Source organism: Hyposmocoma kahamanoa, unplaced genomic scaffold, assembly GCF_003589595.1.
Source record: "Hyposmocoma kahamanoa isolate Upper Pololo Valley unplaced genomic scaffold, ASM358959v1 87, whole genome shotgun sequence".
Taxonomy (NCBI): Eukaryota; Metazoa; Arthropoda; class Insecta; order Lepidoptera; family Cosmopterigidae; genus Hyposmocoma; species Hyposmocoma kahamanoa.
Window position 1 is genome coordinate 7,168,608 of NW_020654422.1, and position 26,828 is coordinate 7,195,435.

The 26,828-nt window shown below is 36.3% G+C and overlaps 1 protein-coding gene across 1 annotated transcript; it reads right to left on the minus strand.

Annotated features, from left to right (window-relative positions):
- Window positions 1-1,729: 1,729 nt before the first annotated feature.
- On the minus strand, window positions 1,730-24,750 carry LOC113235333 (paired mesoderm homeobox protein 2A-like). Its single transcript, XM_026471007.1, has 4 exons — window positions 24,627-24,750; window positions 24,022-24,218; window positions 6,624-6,840; window positions 1,730-2,844 (listed from the first exon to the last, which is right to left on the minus strand). Exons 1-4 carry the CDS (start codon window positions 24,748-24,750, stop codon window positions 2,636-2,638), a joined length of 747 nt encoding a protein of 248 aa, XP_026326792.1. The 3' UTR covers window positions 1,730-2,635.
- Window positions 24,751-26,828: the final 2,078 nt, after the last annotated feature.

Below are 26,828 nucleotides of genomic sequence, written 5' to 3' on the forward strand. Positions count from 1 at the left end.
CTTACGTCGTCTTTTCCTTCGCATACTCGTAGAAACCATTTTTCAATCTTGACAACTGCTTTGCTTCTAACGAAATTACAAGAGATAGTGTTTTCAAAATCAGCAACTGTTTCTGTATTCTTTTATAATTTTATTATATTTTAGTACTAGCATCAAAAAAATCACTGTCGATTCAAATATAGGTAAATACTTATGTTGTTAAAGTATACAGAATTAATGAGACCGATGAGAAAATAGCTGAGTGGTGACCACTACTTGTAGATGGCTTATATTTAGTAATAGGTATTTGTGACTTTGCAAGTTTTGTTTGACACACTGTCCGTTGATTCTAGTTTTTTTTTATTGAAGTTGGCAATCAGTCAGACAGGCCACCTGATGGAAGGTAGTAACCTCTACCTCTTTAAAATCGTAATAATATTAAGACGAATATAAAGTGGAACTAATACAATATATACTGTAAACGAGAAAAGTAATTCTAAATAGTTTTTTGTTATTTGATAGATTGCTTAGTATATTTTCCTGTGTAATGATCATTAAGAAAGATCAGTAGAAATAATGAGAAGGTTGTAAATCTAAACGATAGATGGAGTAGGTCGGCAGTTTATTATACATGCACTTCCTTTCGTCGATTTAATATTTCCTTGAAGTGGTTTTCTAATAATATTTCAAGAACATTGCAAGGCGACAGCAGGTGATATATGTAAATGTTCACCTTGTCCTGACTTTGAATCAAAAATAACAATTGATAAAAGACGCGAGGTGCTACATATTCTACAGTATTAAACTGCAATAATTTAATGCCTTTAATATCAATAAAAAAAACTTTATCCAATTTAATAGCTTATTTTCACACCCACCTATTTTCCCGGCATTTTGGTCAGGTTATACGGGCCGTACTCGCGTAGTCCGTGAGCATGGCCAGTGCAAACTTGCCGAAACTATTAAAATTTTTAAACGTGTTTAGTCTCGTTTTCAAATGTTAGTAGATACAACGTAATCAGAAAGTTTAAAAGTGTATATCAACAAAATAACTTTGCAATCGAATAGCCAACGAAATGAGTATAATGTCTATCAAAACACTTATTATCCATAATATATTTATTGTATTATTTTATCACAGTATTGGCCTTCCATTTTGTAAATACTTTGATTTTGTTGTTGTTTATAAAAAGCTTTTAACTACCTAAGACCCAGCAAACTACAATGGGAAAATGCCCAATGTACCTACTAAACATAATTATATGTATGCTTCATGCAGTATGCTCTCAGTGAAAAACCTAATATAATATCGCATTAAAATTTAGCGCTGTATATATTTGTATAAAGCGCTAAATTGGAATGCGATATTTTCATTCTAATGCACACTAGGCGTTTACGAGATCATAGGATCTCGTAATTGTCGGGTCTGAATCACTTCATTTTTTTTTAATAATAATAACGCACACACTCAACATAGCCCCGCACTAGGGAAACCCTGTGTCGCGGGTGCTATGGACACACACATAGACAACCACAAATTACACCCAAACTCACGAGAGAAATAAATGTAAGCCATATAAATATTTCTCTCGGCCCGGGAATCGAACCTGGGACCTCTGCGTGGCAGTCTGGCATGGTAACCGTTCGGCCACAGAGGCAGTTAAAATTATTTACGAATTCTTGGGAGGTTACATAATGTATTATTCCATTAATTTAACAATATCAATTCCTTAACATCTTACATTCGCATTAACCCTACAAAGAACAACGAAATAAAAACCAAAAAGACACTGTAATACGCTCTTTATTAAAACACCCCTCACAAATTCCTCGTAATTTTACATACACTCAGGGTACATCACTATGTTTATTTACAATTTAATTTGATACATATTTACATCACTGTCCCACTCTACACGTGCACCATCAAAATAGTAGCGCATAGAAGAAGTCGTATTTCAAATTCTCTAATTCAAGAAATAGCTTTAAGTACACAAAACAAAACTATGCTTACTAAACTGAAAAGAAATAAGTATTTTCGTTGCGTAACAAACCAGGAGACTACGTACGACACGTAACAAAAAACTTATAATGCTATTGAAGATAATTTGTACAATTCAAAAACACATCGTCCCGAAAATGTATTATATTTTTATTTCAATTATAGCACGTTAAGCTTTCACTCTCAATTTAAGAATCTAAACGAGTATACTTGGGTAGACGTATACAATTTCATGGAATGTTTATTTACAAACATTATCACACGTATTTGATTATAACCTCTATTATTAATATCTACCATCGTCTTATTTTAACAATTTTAATAAGTACAACCTTGTACGAAATGTAACGCACGTTTGTACAATAAATACATCTAAAACATTCTTTAAAAGTTTGTTATTGCGATATTTTAATGGACACAAACATTTGGCACTTTAATCTTTCTTCACTCGTTTTAGTCACATTGCAGTCTCGTTTAGGGAACACACTCACTTTCTGGAATGCAACTTGGAATGTTCGTTTAACTCGAATGACTGATTAGGTCTCGCGCGAGCACTAAAAATGTGTTGTAAGGACATGAGGTTTAACGCGTGTTTTGGTCGCTGGAGACTCGGCGTGCAGTTACACCGGTGACTCAAGGCGACAGCTACACCCATTAGAAAAGGTGATTGTTCGTTTTGGCCAAGGTCCCGAGGTGGTCGGAGAGCAGATAGTTAGGAGGGGCTACTCCCAACAGTGGAAACCCTGAGGTTTGACGCAGCAGGCCGCACCCACCGGCCCACTTGCCACCAGCTCCGCTCACAGGCGGCGCGCCCACTCCTCCACCCCCATCAACTCCATTGATCTCGTCACACAATTTGTTACCTATAAAACAAAATAAATCACAGAACGTTTAATTGTCTTTCTTTTGTAGACAAAAAGACGGAAGGTTCAAACGAATTAGTTGCCACCTAAATTGCAGCATCAAACATAGAAGCACATATAAACTCTTGTATACAAATCTGCCCGATTATGAAATCAGACTGCAGCTCGGCGGGTGGGTGAATATGGAATAATCGTGGTAACACAATTAAGAGCTAATCACCTAATCCTTGCCGCGCTGCTCGGTTGTTTATTCAGACCTGAGTGACAATCGCGCGCACAATTAGCGCAAATGAGCCGAAGTGAAAATCTGGCGGTTGCGGCGGCGCGGGCAAGCGCGGGCGGGTGCGGGCACGTAATGTGATTAATGCGCCCGCAAGTTGCCATTAGCCGCCCATCCCAACAACGCTCTATATTGCATTTCTGACATTATACTTAGTTAGTAAAGGTAAGACTCCCTACCCCAGGCTAAAAAGATAAATCCTCCTGTAAAGAAGTTTCATTCTGCTTCTCCCGTAAATTTCATCTCAATCATCAATCATTTTAGCAATAATTTGCTTGAATCCAATAAGAATTAATGTACTGTATTATAGTGTGGGACTATCTAACAACGAAATAATAAAACAGTTCACAAATAAGATTAGGTAATACCGAGTTATGTGACCTGGCAAAGGACAGAATCAAACTTAACCTAAATTCCATTGTCCTATAAATAAAAAACACTTCTCATCGGCTTGTCTGTCGTCACAAATTTCACTATATTTAAAACTTACTATTCCGAATGTCATTTAGTCAAAATCAGTCTTATTTTATTATGCGCCTACGTATGTAGGAAAGTAGAAATAACTCGATCGGTACGGCTACTGGTCGAATACACTTTAGTGACTCACTCTGCTATAATTTCGGCGATCAATGTAACAACACAGAAGATTCCGCGGATGATATGATGTCTAAATATAAACTATGACATCACGATTCGAGGTTTCAAAAATACTCAACTGTATTTTTTTTTCAACAAATCATGTGCTATTTAGTAATCGCTTGAAATTGAAATATTTTGTTTACTCTTGAGAACATATTCAAAAGCGTGTGCTTCTGGTGGTGGGACCATAATATTATTTTGTGGTATGAAAATACAATAACCCTTGGTAGTTGTCGGTTTTTATCATTTTGCACACGTTTGTCAACATAAATAATAATATAGAGGAGAATCTTTTTAAAAATAAAAGCAAAAAGGTAAAATATTTTGCACACTTGTATGTGCTAAGCGAATATATGTAGTATCTACCCAGTTCAGTTATTTTAGTTTGTAACTGGTTTGTAAATGCAATCGGTAAATTTTTGTAACACCAATTTTCAACGCAGAGATGAACTTTTTTTATTTTAAAGTAAAGTGTATTTTTACCTAAGGTCAACTCATTAATTAGAACCTTGTCACCAATTAGCGTTCTCGATAATTCGCTACAAGTTACCGAACCAGTGAGGGTGACAAGAGAAAATGCTCATTTTTCAGTGAGCGCGTCTCTTCCATTGCCAAAATAATCTCTCTAAAATAAAAATTACTTCATTCACTACAAAGCAAAGCCAATGAACAATTAACTTTTAAATAAAGTTTTGTGTTATGAAATCATTAAACTACCACTTGATATGTGATACTGATGCGTAAGTCCATTAGATTATTTTTAAAGATTTCGATTCAGTGGGTTTCGAATTTCACATCAGTTAATATTTTGAGCCTGTTTCTGTTACTAATAATACGCATCACACCAGTTACCTAGTCTCAAATTAAGGACTTCTCTGTATTCCCTGAACGAAAACAACTCCGTGGCAATACCCACGAAACCCAAACCAGAACCAATTAAAAACAAAATCGTTTCTGAAATGTGTTCTACCAGTAATCAAACTTATAAAATACCTGAGACTTCCTCATCTGGCATACATAGAAATAACGGTCGGGACCAAACGAGGACTAAGGTATCATTTCACTTCCTTAAATAATAATATAAAATTAAATAAAAATTAGATAACCTAAAGAAAAGCCGCGGTAGCCTAATGGTTTGCCTTACGGCCTCTCAAATAGAGGCTAGGCTTGTATAGTTCATGAACTACAAACTATTAGGAATATATTCCTGACACTGACCGACATGAACCAGTTCGACTTGCACGGTCTTAGTTCATCGGTCTTTTTAGTTCAGTACAAACTAGGAACTGTCTGCTTTGATAGTTCACCTGTCATTTATTCAGTTAGAGCTGTACGAGTGGGACAATTAGCGATCTTTCACTTTTTTTAGTACAAGTTCGAGTGGGATGCACGACTCAACATTGCCTCCAATTTTGTAAAAAAAGATTATATATTTAGAATGACAGTCTTAAATCTGTAAAATATAAGAAAAATCAAATAGCACCGTTTCCATACAAATTGTATGTTCAAATATTTGGTACAGTGTACTATTGAACTCATAATACTAGAAGTCCATAGTAGTTCATGTGAATAAAATAACTAGTTTGGAGCGTCCGTTCAATGTCCGAGCAAGGGCAAGACGAACTAAGGAATAAACTAGAAGACCGTCCTAGTTCGTTGACCGATTGAACTAACTAGGATCGCTCCCTCTCCTCCTTTCGGTCCTTACCGGTCTGGTACAGGTCTAGCAGAGACCGTGAGTTCGAATTGAGACTCGCAGCTGTAAGTTTCTCGGAATTTAAGTAAGATATTTAATTTTATTCTATCATGAGCTTTTCGGTGAATGAAAACAACATCGTGATGAAACCTGCACGTCGATGAAGGTTCACAATCGTCGGAAAACGTGTCAAGTGCCGAACCCGCACTGGACCTATGTAGCCTAAACCCTCGCCTGAGAGGAGGCCCGTGCCCAGCTGTGAGACGAATAAATGGGATGGTGATGATCATAAAAATAACGTAGAACGTACTTATAATGTAGTTATATGTATATGCACCTCTTCAGAGACAAAAATATAAATGTTTGTATATACTTGAACAAATCAACCTAACGTTTATCGAAGTCGTTTTGTTTGTCACTGAACGATTTCCCTGAAAAGCTGTGGCCATTTTCTTTAGGGTGCTGCGCCCTCGCGGCTCGCGCAGTTATTTTAATCGTAAAATTAGAGATACGCGCCGAATACTTTATCACGCACTTACGGAAATTTACGGCAACACGGCCTGATTTTATTATGACTACTTATAACAGTGAACTCACCGAAATTCGTAGAAATAGGTAAGAAGTTAGATTTTCCGTTTAATTATGTTCAAAGTTAAAAAATATTGAAATGGGTTTATTTCTGGAAATATTAACTGTAACTGCCTACATTTTATAAATTAAAAATAACTTGCTACAAACTAATTTAAAAATTGTAATAGGGTTTTGAACCTAATATTGTAAATGCGTTATCTTGGCTGTTTGAATTAGCTCTTCCTGCTGCAGTGCTGTTTTGCGGTAGTAATAGGTAGGGTGGTTATATATTATACCTATATCCTAGTGGGTTTTATTTGCACAGACCGAGAACTCTACCCCTAGTGCCATTAAATATCAAATGTTGGCTTTTTTTTGTGTGGAGCAGCAGTTGTTTCTGGATTTTCTGATAAAAGTAATTTCTTTTCAGAGTACACAGTTTCTATAAAAAACTTAAAATGTACTTTCCACGAGACGCTATCTGAGCATTTTAAGATAACACCCTGTCTGTTTTTCTAGTAGACGTTCATGTTACAAATATTGACTCACAAAAAAGAAGACTAGCTGCTTGGCATCTTCTTCTGTTGTCCTCACCTGCATTGGTGATGGGTTTGAGATCGGGCGGGGAGAGGTGCGGGAGTGCATGATGCGCGGGCTGCGGCGCGGGCGCAGGCGGTATAGGGTGCGGCGATGGCGCGGGAGACGTGGGTTTATCACGCTTGCCTTCGGCTTTAACTGGAGCCTCGCCTGCTTTCTGTTGCGCTAAGCGCTCCTGCTTACGAAATTTCGCTCGCCGGTTTTGAAACCATACCTGAAAATATAAAACTTTTATCGTTAACTCGTCATTGGAGATGTTTAAAATTCAGTTCTTATACAATGTATTTGAGTACCTGAAGGATGTTCACTATAGTCGATGAAATTAGATTACTTCTAAATAGTCGATTAAATTATTTCAACTTACATACTCGTACACTAAAATGTTTCTTGATAAATACCAATCGAAATAGCGTAACACAAATAAATTTACATATTGGTATATTGTGAATGTAAATTAAAACCAGAACGCCAATGAAGCGAAAAGCATCGTAAACAAAATTAAAAACAACAAAAAACACAATGAAAATGCCAGGAATGGACGCGGGTCCCAATGAGTAAACAAAGTTAGCGCGCGACCCGACTAATGGGAACGCATCCCTTGCATTTCGCGCCAAATTTTAATGCAAACCGTTTTATATTCGTTCGAATGCGCGCAAATCGGAATTGATCATAATTCGATTTGGTGCGAGCGATAATTGCAACTGCCACTGGCGCTGATTGGGCGGCGCTTGGAAAAAAACTCGTGCCACCGACAACCGGGACAATCATACGCACGCCACCGTCCGTTTGTTCATCGCAGTTTGTGCTGATGATGTTTGCTCTTCTTCAGGTATGTACGTTCAACTGAAATATGTACCTACTACGAATTCAAATGTGGAACGCTTCCGTACGTCTCTTGTCGAAATTATTCAAATTCTCATTTACATTATTGTATAAAAGCGACGAAAAACATTATAATACTTTCAATCTTCTGAATTTGAAATTGGAAACATGAATAGAGAGATTAGAAAAATAAAAAATATTCCAAACAATTTAAATAACCTCCAACCTTAGAATACTAAGCCTCCAACCATATATGTTTACTTCCTAATATTAGACGCCTATAGATGGATTATCCGTGTAAATTGGTCTTCGCAGTCATCTTAACAAACGTTAATGACCTACTACTGTAAGAAACTCTGCAAATTGTTTACGACCATCTACATACTTATAAATACATATAAAAAACTCAACGGTGAGTCCATTTTCAGAAATTGCTGAAATTGTTTTCATTAATTTGCCAATTTTTAAACTGTGTTAAATAATGAGAGAAACTAAGCCGTTAAAACTAAAATGCCAATCGTTGCTACAATTTATGACCAAAACATGGATATTAATGAGTTGTTTTCAGTCGTAATTTCTAAAGGAAACTGTTACAGTTGTTGATTATTTAACATAAAGGCTATAAATAGGCACCAAATGCATCTCGGATTACTACTAAACTATAAGCATTGACATTGAAATGAAAATATATAATGCCAGTTGTGAGCGCACGATTATGATTATAACATACCGATCCCACATAAACTCTGGAATTAGCCTCATTGGCTACATTTATTCACTAACATTCACCGGCTACATCCCTCATTAAGATTTAATTAGCCATTAGGGCAAAACGCCTATAAATTTCAAGGTGCTCCTGTTATTAATAGAATGTAGATAGTTCTATGTAATAGTAAAATGCATGAACTGTAAAATCTAGGCATAACAATCGACAACTATATTATGAGTTGTGTATTTTATGTATGTTCGCGCTACATTTGTTCAGTAAATGAACTCGAAGATTGCTGAAGTTCATCATTTTGTTAGATCTATCTGAAAGAAAATCAGTGCCTCCGAGTGGAAAGGTCCCACGTACGTGCCCGGGTTAACCAAGCGGCAAGCTCGCCGGCGACTAACGAACACGCGCTCGCTTGATTGGCTCGCGATCAGCCACCGGCCCGGCCCCAGGCCGCAGGCTCCGGACCCCGCTGGCTCCAACCTGCACGCCTTCCGCATTACCTACAGATTGGAAAAAATCAAAACCCCGGCAACGTCTGCCGCATCCGCAAACAAACAAATAATACAACATCCACCGCCAATACAAATGAGTACCGATACGACGGCGAGCGGAATGCGAAGTCGGAGTGAAGCCGAGCGTGGCCCCGCGGCAAATAAACGTCCGCCGATGTGTTTGGAGGAATTCCTTGCGATGTTTACCGAATGCGATTCGTGCGACTAATGTAAATATTTCGCAAATTTTTAACCAAATCGTAACCGTGCTGCTTTGAATTGATGAAATCATTTCAGAAGATTTCATGTAAACAATCCGATCTATTTTGGTGGAGTAGATACAATCGTAGATAAATACAAGTATATGTGCAAGCAAATGTCAATAATAAATAACGGGTGGGCAATTAAGCTCGGGGTCGGAACAATCGAGCGCAGCATCGAAATGCACTTTGCAAATGAACCGAATTGGGCGGAGAGAACACGCGGGGCCCAGGCGACGAGGCGGGCGGGACGCAAGGGACGACGACAAATGTAATTAAACACGAGATGCACACTCGCAGATGCTATCTTTGGGCACATTAACCGATAAGGTATTGTTAGATGAAGATCGCCGAATTAAATCTAATTAAAAAATATTACTGCATGAAAATATGTGGATTGTAGAAAGGTATCAAAGTGAAGGCAAACAATATGAGATTAATTAATTCAAGTATACAGCTGTCAAATTTAGTTTCCAAATTCTTGTACCGGTTAATTACGTGTAAACCGGTGCCAACGGGCATCATACCAAAACTGTTACTCATAAATATTACAGTTATTGAGATTCATTTTATAAATTTGTTAAATAATCACAGGCCTGCGTGATGGTAATGACATTACCATTATAGTTCCATTACCAGTACTGTACTATGTTTAAAAATTTGAAATGATGTTTTCGACTTTTAAATTGCAGTACAATGTGCATATTTTTAACGTGTGTAAATTATTTTACTACATAACTTTACTGTGACATTTTGTAGCAACAGTCACCTTACAAATTCATAAAGGGTAGTTTAATATAGTTCCCTGCGCAAACAGCGGCAAGCAACAATGGTTGAGTATTAAAATAAACAAGCGGTTTGCGTCGCCATGTGGCGCTCGCGCTGTCGTGGCGAGCAAACAGCAAACACGGCTAATATATTCAACGGGTTGTGCTCCCGACCAGCCTTTCTCTCGGCTACTACAACTTGCACCGACAACTTCGTCTTTGGTATTCTAATGAACGCTAAACTAAAACATGACTTCGTGCATACACAGAGACTTCGGTCCCCAATTAAACATTTATTTCTTCAATAGGACAATGCACAAGCACAAACTTGCAAGTCATCGCACGCAGATCATTCCTCATCGAATTAGCTTGGGGAGCGTCATGTGTTCAGCCTATTATTTGGCACTTGAATGTAAAAAATATTTAGTGCGAAGCTAACGTAGCGGAAAGTAGAGGGATTGTGCGCAATTTTTCACGCACTAATCGACGTGATCATCCGATCAAACTCTTTATTTAATCTACAGCCAATTCACTAAAGCCAGATATATATTTGTAATTTATGAAGAATTCTAAAAAGATAAATGGTTATTTCCTAAAAGAATTTTGCCGTGAGGCTGAACTTCGTTGAGGAGGGTAATGTTTTAATTAATTTTACGTTTTAAGTTCAAAGTTTGCGCGAGACCGCGCTGCTGGGATGTTTGCCCTGTCGAGCGGCGACTACGGGCTCCGGCGTTATGTACAGAGGCAGGTAGGGGTCACAGCGATGTGGCGGCGTCTTTATTTGACACGTTGTTGGAGGGCGAACCCTCGAGCCACGGGCGTATGAAAAACGTGAGGCCGCGCGGAATGATCTAATTGTATTCATTAGCCGGACTGGGCGCACAAATATTGACTGTAGCCAGTTCGCTCAACTCTGGCTCGCGCAGCATCCGCATCTACCTCCGCATGCTTTTGATCTCATATCTTTGCACTATTACTTAAATTTTAAAATGTTTTCCAATTATTTACTACACAATATTATTCGCAATTGAATGCTACAAATCATTCATAAACACTCATTGTGTGTCAAAGAAGAAACTTAAGCTGTCATAATTCTCTAAGTAATTGAATGGGGTAAACAAGTTCAAGAAATGAGCTTATTATAATAATAAGGGCAGTTAATATTATTCCAATATAACTGTCGGAGAAAGTAAATCAATCGTTTGGTATGGCGCGGCCGAACGCGATCAAACACTGCGAACACACCCCCCTGTTTATACTTAGCGGATGAAAAGGCAACACCGAACGCCCCGGAATAATATTAGCTACCCTCGATAATCCAGCCAATTCTATCACCTCCGCACCCGGCAAACCAATTTACACCCTATATTTGAACGTTACAGTCGAGTTTTAATTATTATTTTATTGAGTGTAAGGTCATTTCTAGATTGTTAATATTTTTTTAGTAACTTGGAACATGTGTTAACATTTGCCGTTAATCCAGGATTAGCACGTCATAATAAAGAGATGTAGCAAGTTTATTTAGCCCGTCTGTCGATCATTCGACAGCGTTTAGCGCTTAGTGACAGGTGCGTCGACGCAACTCATCTTGTTTGATTGAGACCTCTGTTAATATATTCATGGGGTGGTATTTATTATTCAACGACAATCAACAAGTCATTGTCGTTCGAAATCTCGATTTAAGTCTCTCTATTTACTTTGACAGAATATATTGCAATCTGTAATCGCAGCGGCTTTACACAAATGAAAATTTTATTTTCAAAAAGTTTCTTCCTAAAACAAATAATAACTAACTTTAAAACTACTGGATTTGAAACTAAAACTTTCATTTCAAAATTTTAATTACTCTTAAAATCGTCACATTGATTAAACTCTACTACTCATTCGTAAGCAGATTCTTCTGAGTAGAATGAGTAAGAAACTCTAGTGGTTGCTCTTTGTAAATAAACATTTGTATTTATTTCAAATATTTTAGGTCAAGACAACCGGCAAGAACTAACCGGGTCGCTACCATGGATTTTTGCCATCCAAGTACCCAGAATTTAGAGTAAAGTATTTAGTGTAAAGTTTTTGTTTCAATATAGTTTTAAACCTCGTAAATGACAAATGTTGAACATTAAGCGAAATTTTATCGTAGAAACTTGTGACTTTATGACGACGATTGTCAAGAACAGCCAGTTTATATTTATTCTTCGTATTAATTTTATGCGTATCACAAGTTTTCATATTTTTTCATATTGAACCACTTACTTGAGTAAGAATTTTTTTTTAACTTTTCCCTCAATGACACTGTGACCCAGAATGTAAATTGCCCTAACCGCACGTTTTTTGATAATGATTATATAAATAATTCCATTCGTATTTGCCATAGGATATTGAATATTAAAATAATGCACACATAGTAGAAAAGGCAATGACATAATTCTAAATGACAAAATAACAAAACACAAGCTCCTAAGTCCGCGACAGATGTGGACACGTCTCGTACGGACCATTGCTCTTGCACCCTTATTTTGTTAGCTATCATAAACACTGTTCGCCTCATAATAGTTCATCATATTCTATAATCATTAAGTTTTATAAACTCGCACTTAGTACATCCATTTCACCCATCACACAAGACAGAAATGAGTTTATTTTTATGTAAACAGGTGGTCATTGTCGCTCACGGATATGTGCAACATCAGAGGAGCTGCCTATGCGTTGCAGGCCATTGAGAGATTCACTTACTTTTTGGAGAACTCCATGTCATAGCACAAAGGAAATACATCAGCAGGGAGACCATTCTCCACATTGTATGTTTGAGGAAGAAATAAACGTGATGACCACGTGATCATGCAATGCCAGACATCTAAGACAAGTCCTAGAAAGGACAATGTACATCCGAAAATCGACGCAATAAATAAGTATTTATATTATTATGTGTGTTATTTATCATAACTTTGTGACAAATATTATTATTATACATAAGTATTATGAATCAAATAGTTGTTAAAAATAAAACATACAAATTCATTGAAAAACATTAAATCATGCATCTCGACAAACCAGGAATTGAACCATAAAGGGTCACTGGAACTAAACTGCTATAAAGGTCATCATAAATTACAATCCAAGTTAAACACAATCAATTAATCATTCGTAACCGTACAACTGGCACTTCCCTTTGATTTTCAATTAAAAATAGAACTTCGAAATTGACGAATCACCGTGATTGGTCGGTTCCGACAATGCGTTGCAATCAGTGATCGGCGCACGCGACGCGACAAATCACCGATAAGGATCGGCAGATGTTCCATTTGAATGGTTCCTCCTATTGACCGTGTGTTTACTTTTCATTTCTTTTCCTGTATCGCATTTGATCCCAATTATGCTAGTTTAGATAAAATAATGAATTTGTTACCTATATTTTCGATAAAATTTTATTTAATTTATAAAGTCATTAACTTTATATCGTTAGTATCAATCCAAAAACTGCTCATCTCTGGTTTCCTTAAAAATGTATAGGTTGATTTTATATTTTATCAAAACATTACTTTAGCATTAGAGAATATGAAGTAACTAGTGAATAATACTTACTATATAAAATTATGTACCTATAAGAAACATACAGGGTCGTGACCACCTCAAACTTAATACTTAGGTAAGATTTAAAATAAAACCTTTGCCTCTTGTAATAAGAATGAATCAGTCGAGTCTCTCGTGTGAAGCTTGATAAGACTGTACCTGTTAGATTTTATTCAGAGTATTTTTTCATTATCTACGAAACACTGAAGAAATTTTATCTCAGAACTAAAATAATTTTAAAAGTAATAAGTTACTAACCAGATGTTGAATTATTTTAATAGACTCGCAAACCCCTTGTAGTGTTGTATCATAAAGTGACTGAGCTGTAAATGAGTCGAGATCCGAATGATTAATGTTAAGTACGACTACAGTAGAATAAAATAGAGTTAATGTCACTTGTCCTGTTGTGCTGTGGTAAATGGATTGTTATAAAGGAACACTTGTGATCGTTTCTGATTACGCGTGCGTAGGGCAACATTGTATACAAAACTGTTACGATTCACCAACGAAAATAGAATCTTATATTTTAGTAATCATAAGCAATGTCAAAAAAAAGGAAATAAAAATTATTTATTTTCTGTCCAAGTAAGTAAGGCCCCAGCCTTACTTACTTGGACGCTCGTCGCATGGTTATCAAAATGTTTTTTAGGGTCTTAACTCTCCGTATGAATTCGTAATTAATAATTACGGTTTATTTTTTATTTTATTTTATTTTATTTATTGGAAGACCAACGGCTATCTTATAGAATAAAAAACTTAAATAATAATGGTGAGCCAATTATAGGTCCTCGCCGATAGATACATTTTGATTTGAAATTATTGAGCGTTAAATTACAACTAAACTATTATGACGCATTACGAACTATGGGTAAATATACAACACTTACAAATTCACTTTGCTATCAAAAAACAAATTACTCATTAGACGCTTATTATATCTATTTATGTAAAGGCATACTTATATTAAAGTAATAGACATCAAGGCTTATATTACAGCTTACAACGCGCTCAGATTAGACGAGACCGAAAACAAATTAACTGTGGGTGTTGAGTGGCAGATAGTTTAGCTCTTTTGCGCAGGAGTACCTAAATTAAAAAAAACACAAAACGTTATTTAGTGTAGGAATATCACATTCTAATCCATGTCAGTTTTAGTCCAATACTAATAATATAATATAACAATAATATAAAATTCTTCAAAAATTTGCCGGTAATGGATATTAGAACCCCATGATAAGTCAGAGAACCCCACATATAAATCTCTACCCCGCTGTGACATCGCGAATATCGCTTATGATATCCACATATCGCGCATACAGGATAGTTTGTGACGGCTCGCCTGTACCCCCCAAGACTTTGCCACACATATTGCTTTTGGATGAACTTGCTCTTTTATCTATTATTTCGTTAAAAAGAAAAAACAGTTAATTCTTTTTTATATGCTCGAACATACTTTTGTATTTTGATACAAAAGTTTGCTAGTATAAATTCGTGAAATTAACTATGTATTTCAAGATTTTAATTACTTATAACTATTCACATAAGCTTACTAATTATATTAAATAACTAAAGTACGTAAAGATCCTAATTATAATAAGAAAACATAATATTCCCATTTATTAATTTTTGTTTTGTAGCTACCTACCCTCTTCCTATTTTTATTATTGTAGAATCACTTTACTAAGTTATGATCTCGATACGACCCTTGACAAAAAAGCATGTGAAAATACGAATTACAAATCCCGAGGCGTTTGGTACGCTCCGACATGCCACGAAACAATTTTCTCACATTCAAATCGTAGTTTCATTTCATAGGGCGACTACACTTGATCCCCCGGGTCCCAGGAGACTAAACAACAAGTAACACGCTAAATGAAAAATAATTGCATGAGGATCAACCTGCCAAAGGGTGCAGACAGTGATAAAAATAGTAGCAACATATTGGCAAGAAAAAGACAAAAAATAGTAGTTCGAAAACTTTTCATATTAGCAATTTAGGGACTATATTGCAATGGGCGAACAGAACAAAATTTTGCGACCTCTGAGACCTGTTAATGTGAGAACCGAAGAGTAGAATGTTTTCACACGTTTGTAAGATTTACGATTTAATGGACCGAATGTTAAGGGAGAGATTATAATATAACATTATGATTTGATGCATTTTCGAGAGCTAAAGAGCAAAACTGGCGAGCGCTGAAGATATAGTCGAATTATGAAGTTACTTTATCATGAGACCAGGGGGTCTACTCTCGATCTCCGTCCGACATCCGTCCTAAACAATTACTGCCAAATAAGCAATACTTGACCAAATGAAAAGACGCGTGATACGAATGAAGCTTCATACTGGATACTTGTCTTTTAATTTTGTCGAATATTACTTATTTGACAGTAATTGTTTCGGACGAATGTCGGACGGAGATCAAGAGTAGACCCCCTGATCTCATGATAAAATAACTTCATAATTCGACTATATCTTCAGCGCCCGCCAGTTTTGCTCTTTAGCTCTCGAAAATACATCAAATCATAATGATTAAATTTCTGTCTATTACCCGTGGTACTGATACGCTCCGTAGCCCCTCCACGCGGCACCTCGCAAGTAACTTTTTAATCACTTTAAGTGCTCGCTACGATTTCCAACACTTCTTTATCGTGAATAACTAAAGAAGAAGAATGGTGTTTTATGCAAGGCTAAAGCTTTATTGGATCGTACGTTACATTGCAATTTCACCGAGTGTCATATTTCAATGTTTTAATATAAGAAAAATATACATAAATCGTGTGAAAATCCGAGTGAGATATTAATCGGAACTAGGCGAGACGAATTATCGTTTGATCTGCAGAACGATGGCGTCCCGTGGGAGAGCGAGCTATGGCGCGCGCGCAAGCTTCCCACGTCAGCAATGTGACATGCTTGTCCGGTGATATCGAGCTTATTAGCACCGTATCAAATGTCACGCTATTTTGCTATTATAAAATTAATCTCGCTGAGTGCACATATACATCTTTATTAGGCAGATTATCTTACTTTGTAATATCGAACATTTTAACCAATCTTGAAATCTAAGTGCTCTCTAAAATAGATAAAACATATAGTTAAACTGGAAATAAAACTATTCTTTCGAATCTAAGTCGCTTTATTTCCAATGTGTAGCAATCAAAAACTATAAACTTATTATTATTTTGAACTTGTTCTTAAAACGTGTCTCTTTGATATCGCAAACGTCAAAGACACAATTTCGTTAATTTATCCAGAAACCACAATTTCTTTGTGTCGTTCAGAACAATTGGACCGTCATTGTGCGAATCAGCGAGAAGTGCGACCCGCTAAGTGATTACTTAATCCCCAGCTCAATCAATGCGATTATCTAAGGGTTAGCACTAACCCGCCCTTTATCTCGGCGCCCTTGCGAACTATTACTGCGGTACCTATTCAAATTATGGGTCAATGAAAACATTTCGATTAACCTTGAACATTTTAAAAATTGTGATAAACCCTTATTAGTAAATTTAAGTCTGCAATCTCTTAGTCAGTTTATTTCAGTCAGTCCCGAAAAGCATTACGTCAGCTAAATTTGAAAACCTCGTAACTCCGTTTTTGGACGAAATCTCTTTTTCTCTTCAAGCGCAACGTCGGGCAATTAAAGCTTAAATATAACTTCTAGACCCTTTTTTAGCTATAAAATAAAGGTGTATTCATAGACTGTCATATAAATATTTGTAGTCATTTTGCTTTTTACGCTTATTTCAAAGTTCACATTAATGGATGTTACTTAGTCGTTATCTGTGCAATAACAATATTATGATTTCACTAGCATCTCAGCAATTCAAATACAACAAAACAGACTATAGCCATTTAGTTCCCCACTCGAAACGCAGCCAGCGACAAACATTTGTGGCAAGTGCGTCTAATCAGGCGCGAGCGTGCGCGTGTGACGCGTGCGTGTCGCGTGCCGGACACCTGCGAGGAAAGACACGTTGGGGGAACGACTGTAACACTACCATGCAATATATCGCCTTGAAAACTTACTATTTGAAAACTTTACATGTTGATTGTACTTGCAGAATAAAAAGTATAATAATCATATTACATGGATATGTTTTTAATTCAATTTGTGATAATCTCAGTACAAAGTACTAAAAATATCGACCTCAAAAGTCATTCATACCTACCCTAGTTTGCCACCCTTAGATATGGAATATTTTCTTCAAATCTAAATGGGACCACTACTGGACCACCACCACTCTTTCCAACAAAAAAGAATCATCAAAATCACAAATCCGGAGGCCGGAGTAATCGCGTAACATACATACAAAAACTCCTCCTTTTTTTAAATCGGTGAATAATTCATAATGAACATTTACAATAATAGTATCGCAATTTTTTCTTACAATTAGGCGTGAAACAACGCAACAACCGTAAACTACTTTACTAAAGTTTAATCTAATTAGACTGAAGATATTCAGCTGGCTGGCCCGAGCAGACGGAGTATTCCCAGAGGATGCAACGCAAGATCTAAGATCGAGAGGCGGATTGACATTTTGCCGGCGCGGCGACTCCCCCGGCACCCGACTACGCCGCCAGCGTGTCAATCTTTATTGCCGGCTTGGCAGGCGGCTGTGCCCACTGTCACCTGTCAGATGACCACGGTACTAATTGCAATAACGAGTGCTAGATACTATCTTCAACAACTGGATAACAACATACTTTAACAGCACCTCTAATTTATTGTATTGTTTCTGAAATATGTGCGGTAACTATATATAAATATTATTTATTAGAGGTTTATCCACAGAAAAAGAACCAGCAATACGCGGAAGCAGTATTTATTGAGAAGAGTAACGTAAATCATTACTACATTTTTCTCCATCAAATCTCTGCCCACACGAGAATAACAATAAAACCAAAATCGTCTACGATAATACAGAATTTATCGGCTCGGACGGTGGCTGCAGCACCGCTTGATGGATTAAATTGCCCTATCCCTATGACAACATGGGCACCGAAAAAATACGTTGTGTATTAAAAAGCAGCTGGTCATTTTTCAGGCAATTCCTTTTGCTCTAGTGGAGCAGGTGGCCGTTAGTCGAGACTTTTTGTTCACCCGAGGTTGCCGGATGGTGTGTGGGGTGGTTTACGGCAAATGGCACGTTTGCTTAGCGCTCGCGCTGTGACCAACCAACTGTTTGCCCATCGCCTCTGATGAATTTGAGTTCGTATGTTGAGTTAGAACATGTCTATTTACATTTTATTTTTCCCAATATTGATGTCAAATATATTTTTGTTTGTAATCTGTCGCACAAATATTGGTCTTTTTGGTGGTTAACAAAACTTTTTCATTGATATACAATAGTGTCGTTGTCACAATATTTCAGTTTAAATTTAATTGTAATCATGTAAACATTTTAATGATTTAACTAACATTTAATTTTTTCGTTCATGTAAATACGCATTCTGAAAGGTAAACGTTGAGAAATTCTTAAATATATTTTCATGCCGTCGTCGCGAACAAAATCCACCATCGAAATGCAAAGTGAAAATTTAGGGAATGAATATTAATAATTTAAAGAGAGTGTGGTTGCCCTCCTCCCCGCAGCTGTAGGTAGCTATAACTGTATGTAGCTACACTTTCGTTAAATGAATGCTTTCAGAGTTAAACGCATTTGCATGAAACACTGAAGTTAAAATATTAATCAATAACGTTGCTCCATCAACAATAACTCTAAATTAAACGTTTCGCGCTCGTACATCACCAACTACTGTTAGCATAATATTTTAATTACCTTTTCATTTTTCGACGCTCCCATTTATAAATAACAATGAAATTATATTTACCGAAAAGCGATCCGCGGGCTGCAGTTACCCAGTTTTAATTGTGATATGTGAATTTTCCAGGCGAGTTTTAATTATCAGGCGTCGCGCGCGGCTGAGTTACGCGACCACCCGCGATATTTATGACTACCCCCGCCCCGCAACCCGCATACCCATTCCGATACACTTTTTAACGTAATGAGCGCTTGCGAGGGTGCAACTGCCACCCAACTCTATGTAAACCAACGGGATTGTTTTTCCATTACGTGCCCAGCCATGTTATGTATCTTTCATATTTATATATATATATATATATGTATATATACATATATATATATATGTATATATATATGTATATATATATATATATACATATATATATATATGTACATATATATGTATATATATGTACATATATATATACATATATATGTATACATATATATATATGTTTACTTTATTCTGTAAATAAGTGTATACAGACTGATTCACGGCATATGAAATATAAAATAGAAGATGAAAACGGTGGTAGATGTCTGACGATTGTGTACACAGACATATGTCTAGATAGACGCCGCAAGTACGGCAATTTGTATTAAAACAGAGCGTGTCACGTCACAAGAACTATTTAGTGATGGGAACCTCCTTCCGCGCTAAATCGATTGATTGAACGGAATACACGTATTCCCTTCAATTAATCGATTCAAGTATTCGTTGATTACAAGTACTCGTGAAATATAAATACAGTAGAAAAATACCAAAACAAGATAGTTATGTCCTTGATTAAAAGTTGTTTTAAAAAAATTTTGATTACTTAAAACTTAATAATTTAAACTTTAAATTTTAATCAACTTCAAATATTAAAATTATTGTCCTTGAAATAATATAAGCTTATTATATAACTGTCTTTTTGTGATAGAAGATCTTATCGATTTACTTAAATAATGAAAATGCACGTCATTATATGAACTTGCAACTGCCTTAATTAAATTTACTAGATGGTTTTCCGTCGGTGATTGATTAAATTGGTGAATGGCAAGACAACTGAAAATGTTACTGCTGACAAAATATCTAAAATCTTACTACTAAAGTAACTTAAGGTTTACTTAATGTCGGTCTCGTGTAAATTTTTTGTGATTTGATCATGATTTCTCGGGTTCCTAACTCTGCTACTCTGCATATTTGGGTAGCATCTTTGGTGGGATAAACTAGACCACCTGCGTCCTTGTTCTGAAGCGTAGAAGCGCCAACTAAGTGTTTTTCGTTCGATTGATTGAACGGAATACGCGTAAACTCGCGTATTCCATTCAATTAATCAATTCTAAATTGGATAATTTTTGTTAAAGTATTTGTTGATTACAAGTAGTCTTAATATTAATATAATAGAAAAATACAAGAATAAGATAGTTTAGTCCTTCATTTTACTTTAAAAAAAATCAGACTTTACTTTTAATCGACTTCAAATATTAAAATTATTATCCTTCCAGTAAAATAAGCTTATTATATAACATCTTTTTGTAATAGAAGATCTATCGATTAACTTAAATAATTAAAACGCACCTCAATATATGAACTTGCGACTATCTTAATTAATTTTACTAGACGGTTTTCTGTTGGTAATTGATCAAATTGATGAATGGCAAGACAAATGAAAATTGTACTACTGACAAAATATGGTAACATCGTATTAATCAGAAGAGGTTTACTTAATGATGACCTCGTGTGATGTATTTGTTTATTATTTCCCGGATTTCTAACTCTGCATATTTGGATAGCATCATAAGTAGGATAAACTAGACCACCTTCGTCCTCGAAAGCAACGAACTCATACGTATGACCAACTCCAGGTTTTAATAAAGACAGCGCACTGTTAATTCTTTGCATTATATATTTTTTGTATTACTCGTAATAATTAAATAATAGTAATAATTTGCTCACTATATTCGGACATTCGAGGCAACGTGCTGCAAAAATTATCGAAATTACAGATACTACTGATAATTCATACTAAAAAACTGAAAAAAAAAAACGAAACGTTACTAAACGTTAAAACAAAAGAGTTTTATTTTTTTATTTATTTTTATAATATTGTCATTGGTCATAATAATTTTCGTCCCTCTGTTTTCAAAATCGATCAGTATCGAGAACAGTGTTGCCTAACGTATACATCACTAATTGTTAAATTTGGCCAAAAAAAAATGTACAAGCGGCCGTACCACAGAAACTGAATGCATTATGCAAAAGTGCTTTCGTTCGATATTCATGGCGTATTAAGAAAGGATCACAAATATAGCGCACCAAGTAAAAGCCGCAATGTATTACAAATCATGAGGCATACACTGAGTTGCATATTTGTTTTCTCGAAATTCATACAAAACCAAAATAATTGTTTTTAAAACAAATTATGCATCTTCTGATTACAAAATCACTTGCCCGTGGAAGGAAACGTCCCTGTGTACCCGTTTACCCACTATTAAGGTGCTTTTGCAGTTTATAATGGCACAATTATGCATTTTTCGCGTTTTCGACTGGTGTTTATATACAATAACAGTCGAGCGCGTTCTAAAGTGTAGTAGCGGCAGGTAAGTGAGTTTCACTTACTTTGGGCACGCGAAGTACGTACACTTGCGGCGTCTATCTAGATATATGTCTGTGATTGTGTACGAAATAATAAGAGCGTCGGTTGCGCCGAGGGCGTCATCTTCCAGAATATGAGATAAGTGTCGCGAGGTCGAGCAGCTGCGGGCGGGATACGTGATCAGATAACTGTAGTACGAGCTGTACCAGTGAATTCAGCGACCGGATTCTGGATTACATTAAACATTCAGCAGCAGCATACGTCGCAACCCGACACACATAAAAATGAGCGCTTATTATGAAATTAACTAGAGGCACACCGCGAGATGTCTGCCACATTTTTTCGTGTAGCCCATCAACCGCACCCGAATTACCGGACACTAATTGGACTGTGGAAACGTGACGGACGGCACGGAAAACCAACATTTTTTTGCCAGAGTGAATTGCGCGTTGGGACTCTGTAGGTAATCCCCTTAAATCATTTTTTATTCTATTTGGACCTATAGCCTTATACTGTACGATTCAAAATGCTTATATGTACAATAAACAAATACGCGTTGCAGATTTTTACGGCTCTATGTACACACATCAAAAAAAGTTTGCGATCACTTCGAAAAACTGAAATCTTTTTTGTTACTGTAGATTATATTATGATTTTTTCTTCTTTTTAGATTCTTTATTTAAAAATAAATTAGAACATAAAACAATGACCCCGTTCAATTGTTTTTTCATATAAAAAGGCTTTCAGTCCTAGCTTACGCTCATTCACAAATCTGATTTAGTCAATTATAAGCGATTCAAGATATTTTTCGCGGAAAGTTGTGATTGAAAAAATGCCAAGAGGATTATCAGAGGTTTTACGAGCTAGAATAGTAACTTTGAGGGAAGAAAGATACACCACGAGAGTAATAGCACGCAGACTTGCTATATCCCAATCCTGAGTCGTGGCTACGTTGCAGAGGTATCACGCAATGGGGAACTTAGCTGACCGACCCCGCAGCGGTCGCCCAACTGTTTTGACAGCTGCCCAAAAGCGCTATATTAGATTGCTGGCAGCCCGTGATCCAACAATCAACGCCACTAAAATAAAAGCAGAAGTCAGGGCCGCCTCTGGGCTTGAAGTTAGCACGCAGACAGTTCGCAATTGCTTGCACCAGGCTGGATTACGAGCACGGAGGTCTTGGCGAGCTCCGCTCAATTCCCGGTAACGTCAACAACGAAGATTGCAGTGGGCTAGACTTCGGCAAAATGAAGAAGGTGAGGACGAAAACATTTGGCAAAACTGTCTCTTCGTTGACGAATCCCGAATCAGCACTCATCCAGATAACCGACGTGTCCGTGTCTGGAGAAGACCAGGCGACCGTGAAAGACAAAGAACTGCCACTGGAACAGTTCAGCAAGGCGGAAAATCGGTGTCCTTTTGGGGTGGCATTATGATTGGAGCTAGAACGCCTTTGATCCCGTATCGGGGCTTCATGATAGCAGACATGTACAAAGCAGTTGCTATTGATGATATCGTCAGACCATTCCGAGTAAACCATGGGCACCAATTTGTACTGGTCGATGATAATGCGCCCGCACATCGAGCTCAACGAGTCAATGCTGCTCTTCAAGAATACGATATCACACGATTAGACTGGCCTGCCGGCTCGCCCGACTTAAACCCAATAGAGCACGCGTGGGATGCTCTTAAACGAGCAGTATGGAACCGTAAGCCACGTCCCCAGACAGTTCCAGAGCTCAGGGAAGCCGCTATTGAAGAATGGGATAGGTTACCCCAGGAAATGCTGGATAACTTGATCCTCAGCATGCCCAGGAGGATCTTCGCATGTATTCGAGCCAGGGGAGGAGTTATTTTATATTGAATTCACACCTTTTAATAATAAATTGTTGTTTAAGTTTAATTAAACAGTCTTTTTCTTTCTATGAAATTTCTATCACTATTACATTATGATTAATAGCTCAATTTTTTAAAATAAATAATAAAAAATAGTTTTATATTTTAATTTCAAACAGGGTATTCCTATTTAAAGAAAGCATACAACATAGATTTTTTCTTGATAAAGTTAAATTTAAAGAATTATAGGAGCTTATGCTATTGATCGCAAACTTTTTTTGATGTGTGTATATGTGAGAAACAGGCTTATGAGAGACCTGAATACGCGTAGCAAAATGTGCTCAATTTCTAGCTTTCGCGCGATTTTCACGGCATCCGTATACAAGATATATCTTTACATATACAAACCAATTTAAAAGATAATTGAATTATTCATGCGGAAAATCAAGACATGTCTTTTGAAGATAACGTTGACGGTAACGTTTTCGATACGGTATTGAAAAATAACACATTATTATTAACAAATCTCTGTGAAAGCATAGTTTACCTGTACTCTAGCTTCAGTAAGATCAATCTTCATAGCTATCTCTTCTCTCGTATAGATATCGGGATAGTGTGTCTCCTGGAAGGCTCTTTCTAACTCTTTGAGTTGGGCTGAGGTGAATGTAGTCCGGATACGCCGCTGCTTGCGTTTTTCAGTGAGGGAGCCTTCGTGGCCACCGTACACTTTGTATGGGAGGCCGGCTGTGAACAAACAAAATTCTTGAAAAATATCACCACCTCCATACGATTGTGGTGGATTGTGCTATATATAGTATTACGTACTTAAGTAAATTTTAACCTAGGTGTAATCCAGCCATTAAAAAACAACATTTATATTGACCATGGGACTCTAATCCTTTAATCAAAATTAGACACTTTACGCGATATGTTTTAAAATCAAACCTTACTTATATTTTTGTAACATCTTGTAAGAAGATTGGTTTAGAATACTCTCGCAAGGAAACTAGTTTTGATCAATTTCTAAATACATGTTTCAAATATAACAAAACCCATATTTTATATACCGCCGCCATGGAGCATATAGCTCAATGTATTTTGGTTGTTATTTAATAAATTTAATTTAGCCTGGTTCTGAAGTTGCAAAACTACAGAAGTAGACGGATGGCGACGAGGACGATTTCACAAAAGTGCTGAAGATGAAGAGGAAGCCCGCCAGCCGTAACCAGTGTGGCACAGTACCGACAGGATTGAACTTTCTGCTACGTCCCGCCATACCGACGATGCTGCTATACCTGTCGCGGCTACATTACACCACGAAGTCTGAGGAGATAGTGTAATACATCAGGCTAAAAGCCAAATACACCCTGAGTGTCGAACAGTTGGAGTTCCTGCCTTCATCTGTCCACATGAACATTTGTCGACCTTCATGAAGGAATAATTTTGGCCGAAGGGTGTCATATATCGGCGATTCCGCGGCCGGTCACCTGACACCAGATTATGCCACACGTCGCCAATAAGTGCAATTCGTGTAGATTAGTTATAATAGTGTTTTATTATATTGTATGTGTGTTATTCCGTAAAGTATATATTATATTTGGGTCATGTGGCCTGATTGAAATAAATAAATAAAAAAACATATATTATCAAAATTTGGAAAAAAGTGTTATATAAAATATTGTTTGCACATCGTGTTTTTATCAGACTTTTTGGTAGGTAAAACTACATTTTATTTGGTTGCTACAGTGATAGATTTTTTTCTTATAAATTAATGCAAATAGAAAATAAATAAAATTGCTTATAATTAAAATAAAATAATTTGTAAAAAGTATGTAGCGTAAATTGTAATGTACTATGTAAAATTAAAAATAAGGTATTTAATTAATAAGTTTTGTAACTTTAGTCAAAAATAGGGTGGTTTGATTTGTAAGTCAATGGTGGTTTGCATTAATATTAGCCATTAGAACTGTAAAGGGCCCGAAACGTTAATACACAAATATACGCAATTTAGTTCCGACAAAATAGTTTAATTTCCTCTGTGTGCTTTACTGAAATTTTCACTCCACGGTGACGGTATTGAAACATTTTTGGGCCTGTCAATTTTACTATAAAAATATGTATACAACACCATTTGGTGTAATTACATCAGTTAGAAACACATAATAATTCCCCGTTTTTAGGTTCCATATTAATGTGTTACAACAACTATCTCCGTGTAATGAATTTATGAACAATGTTTAATGTTATAGACAAGTTGCAATAACAAATAAATAGCTAAGACACCAACAACATCCACAGGAAAATGAAGAGTAAGATGCAAGCCGTAGATAGCCGCCATTTTTGTCTCCCCTCCGAGTCGCGCCCTCGTACCTACCTACCTCTATAAATATATACAATATACCTACATTTAACTACCTACACGCTTATTTTGGCTATGTTTACAATCTCTTTTATTTTCTTATTTATCTTCTTTCTATTCACAAATTACAATCTTTGTCAAATTTGCCGACAAATGAATTAGTTTTAAAGATAACGATTAAATTAGATTTTGAAAGTACAGTTTTCAAGAATGATTTATAAATACGGGAAAAATTATATTACCATCACAAATAAACAAGTAATTCCATCGATTCCATTTATGTAAAACAATAAAAATAACATAAATTACTTCCATTTTAAAACATTCAGTACAAAAATTGAAGTAATTTTGTTTTATTTTTACATGAAATAAATAAATGTTATATCACAATTCTTACATTTTTTAAATATAATTCACGCTCGGGTTCCTCTTTGGCCTTTGAATACTTAGGTAGTGTGCGGTGGAAAAACTCGTAGCTTTGGGTTGTCGCGTAGAGTTCGTATCGATCGTTTGAAGTCGTACCGCTACGCCGTAGCGAGCGCTACGTGAGCAATGTTCCTTTATTTCGCTCATTATAAATGAAACCGTTGAAATAAATTTATTGATGTTCATTAGTTTTTGCTACCTCTATTTATCGTGGTAAAAGTTTTTTATCTATATAGGATGCCACATTTTCAATACTACTTAAGATAGATGCCCGGAATATTAAAAAAAAACCTATTATTCCATCTTTATACTCTTTTATAACATGGCTTATTACATTATTTGACAAATATGGAGTTCGTATTTTGACATTCTATTTTACTTAGTTACCTTTGTTTATACTTTTATTGTTTGTGTACAGAGGGTATTTGCACATAAATGGATGCATAAGCTTCGTATACCTAATTGATATGTCCGCACTCACTGCCTCTACAACTTGTAATTAATAAATGTACATGAAATTTAAATATTCAATTGCGAGTACACGCAGTTGTCTAATTTAATTATAATGT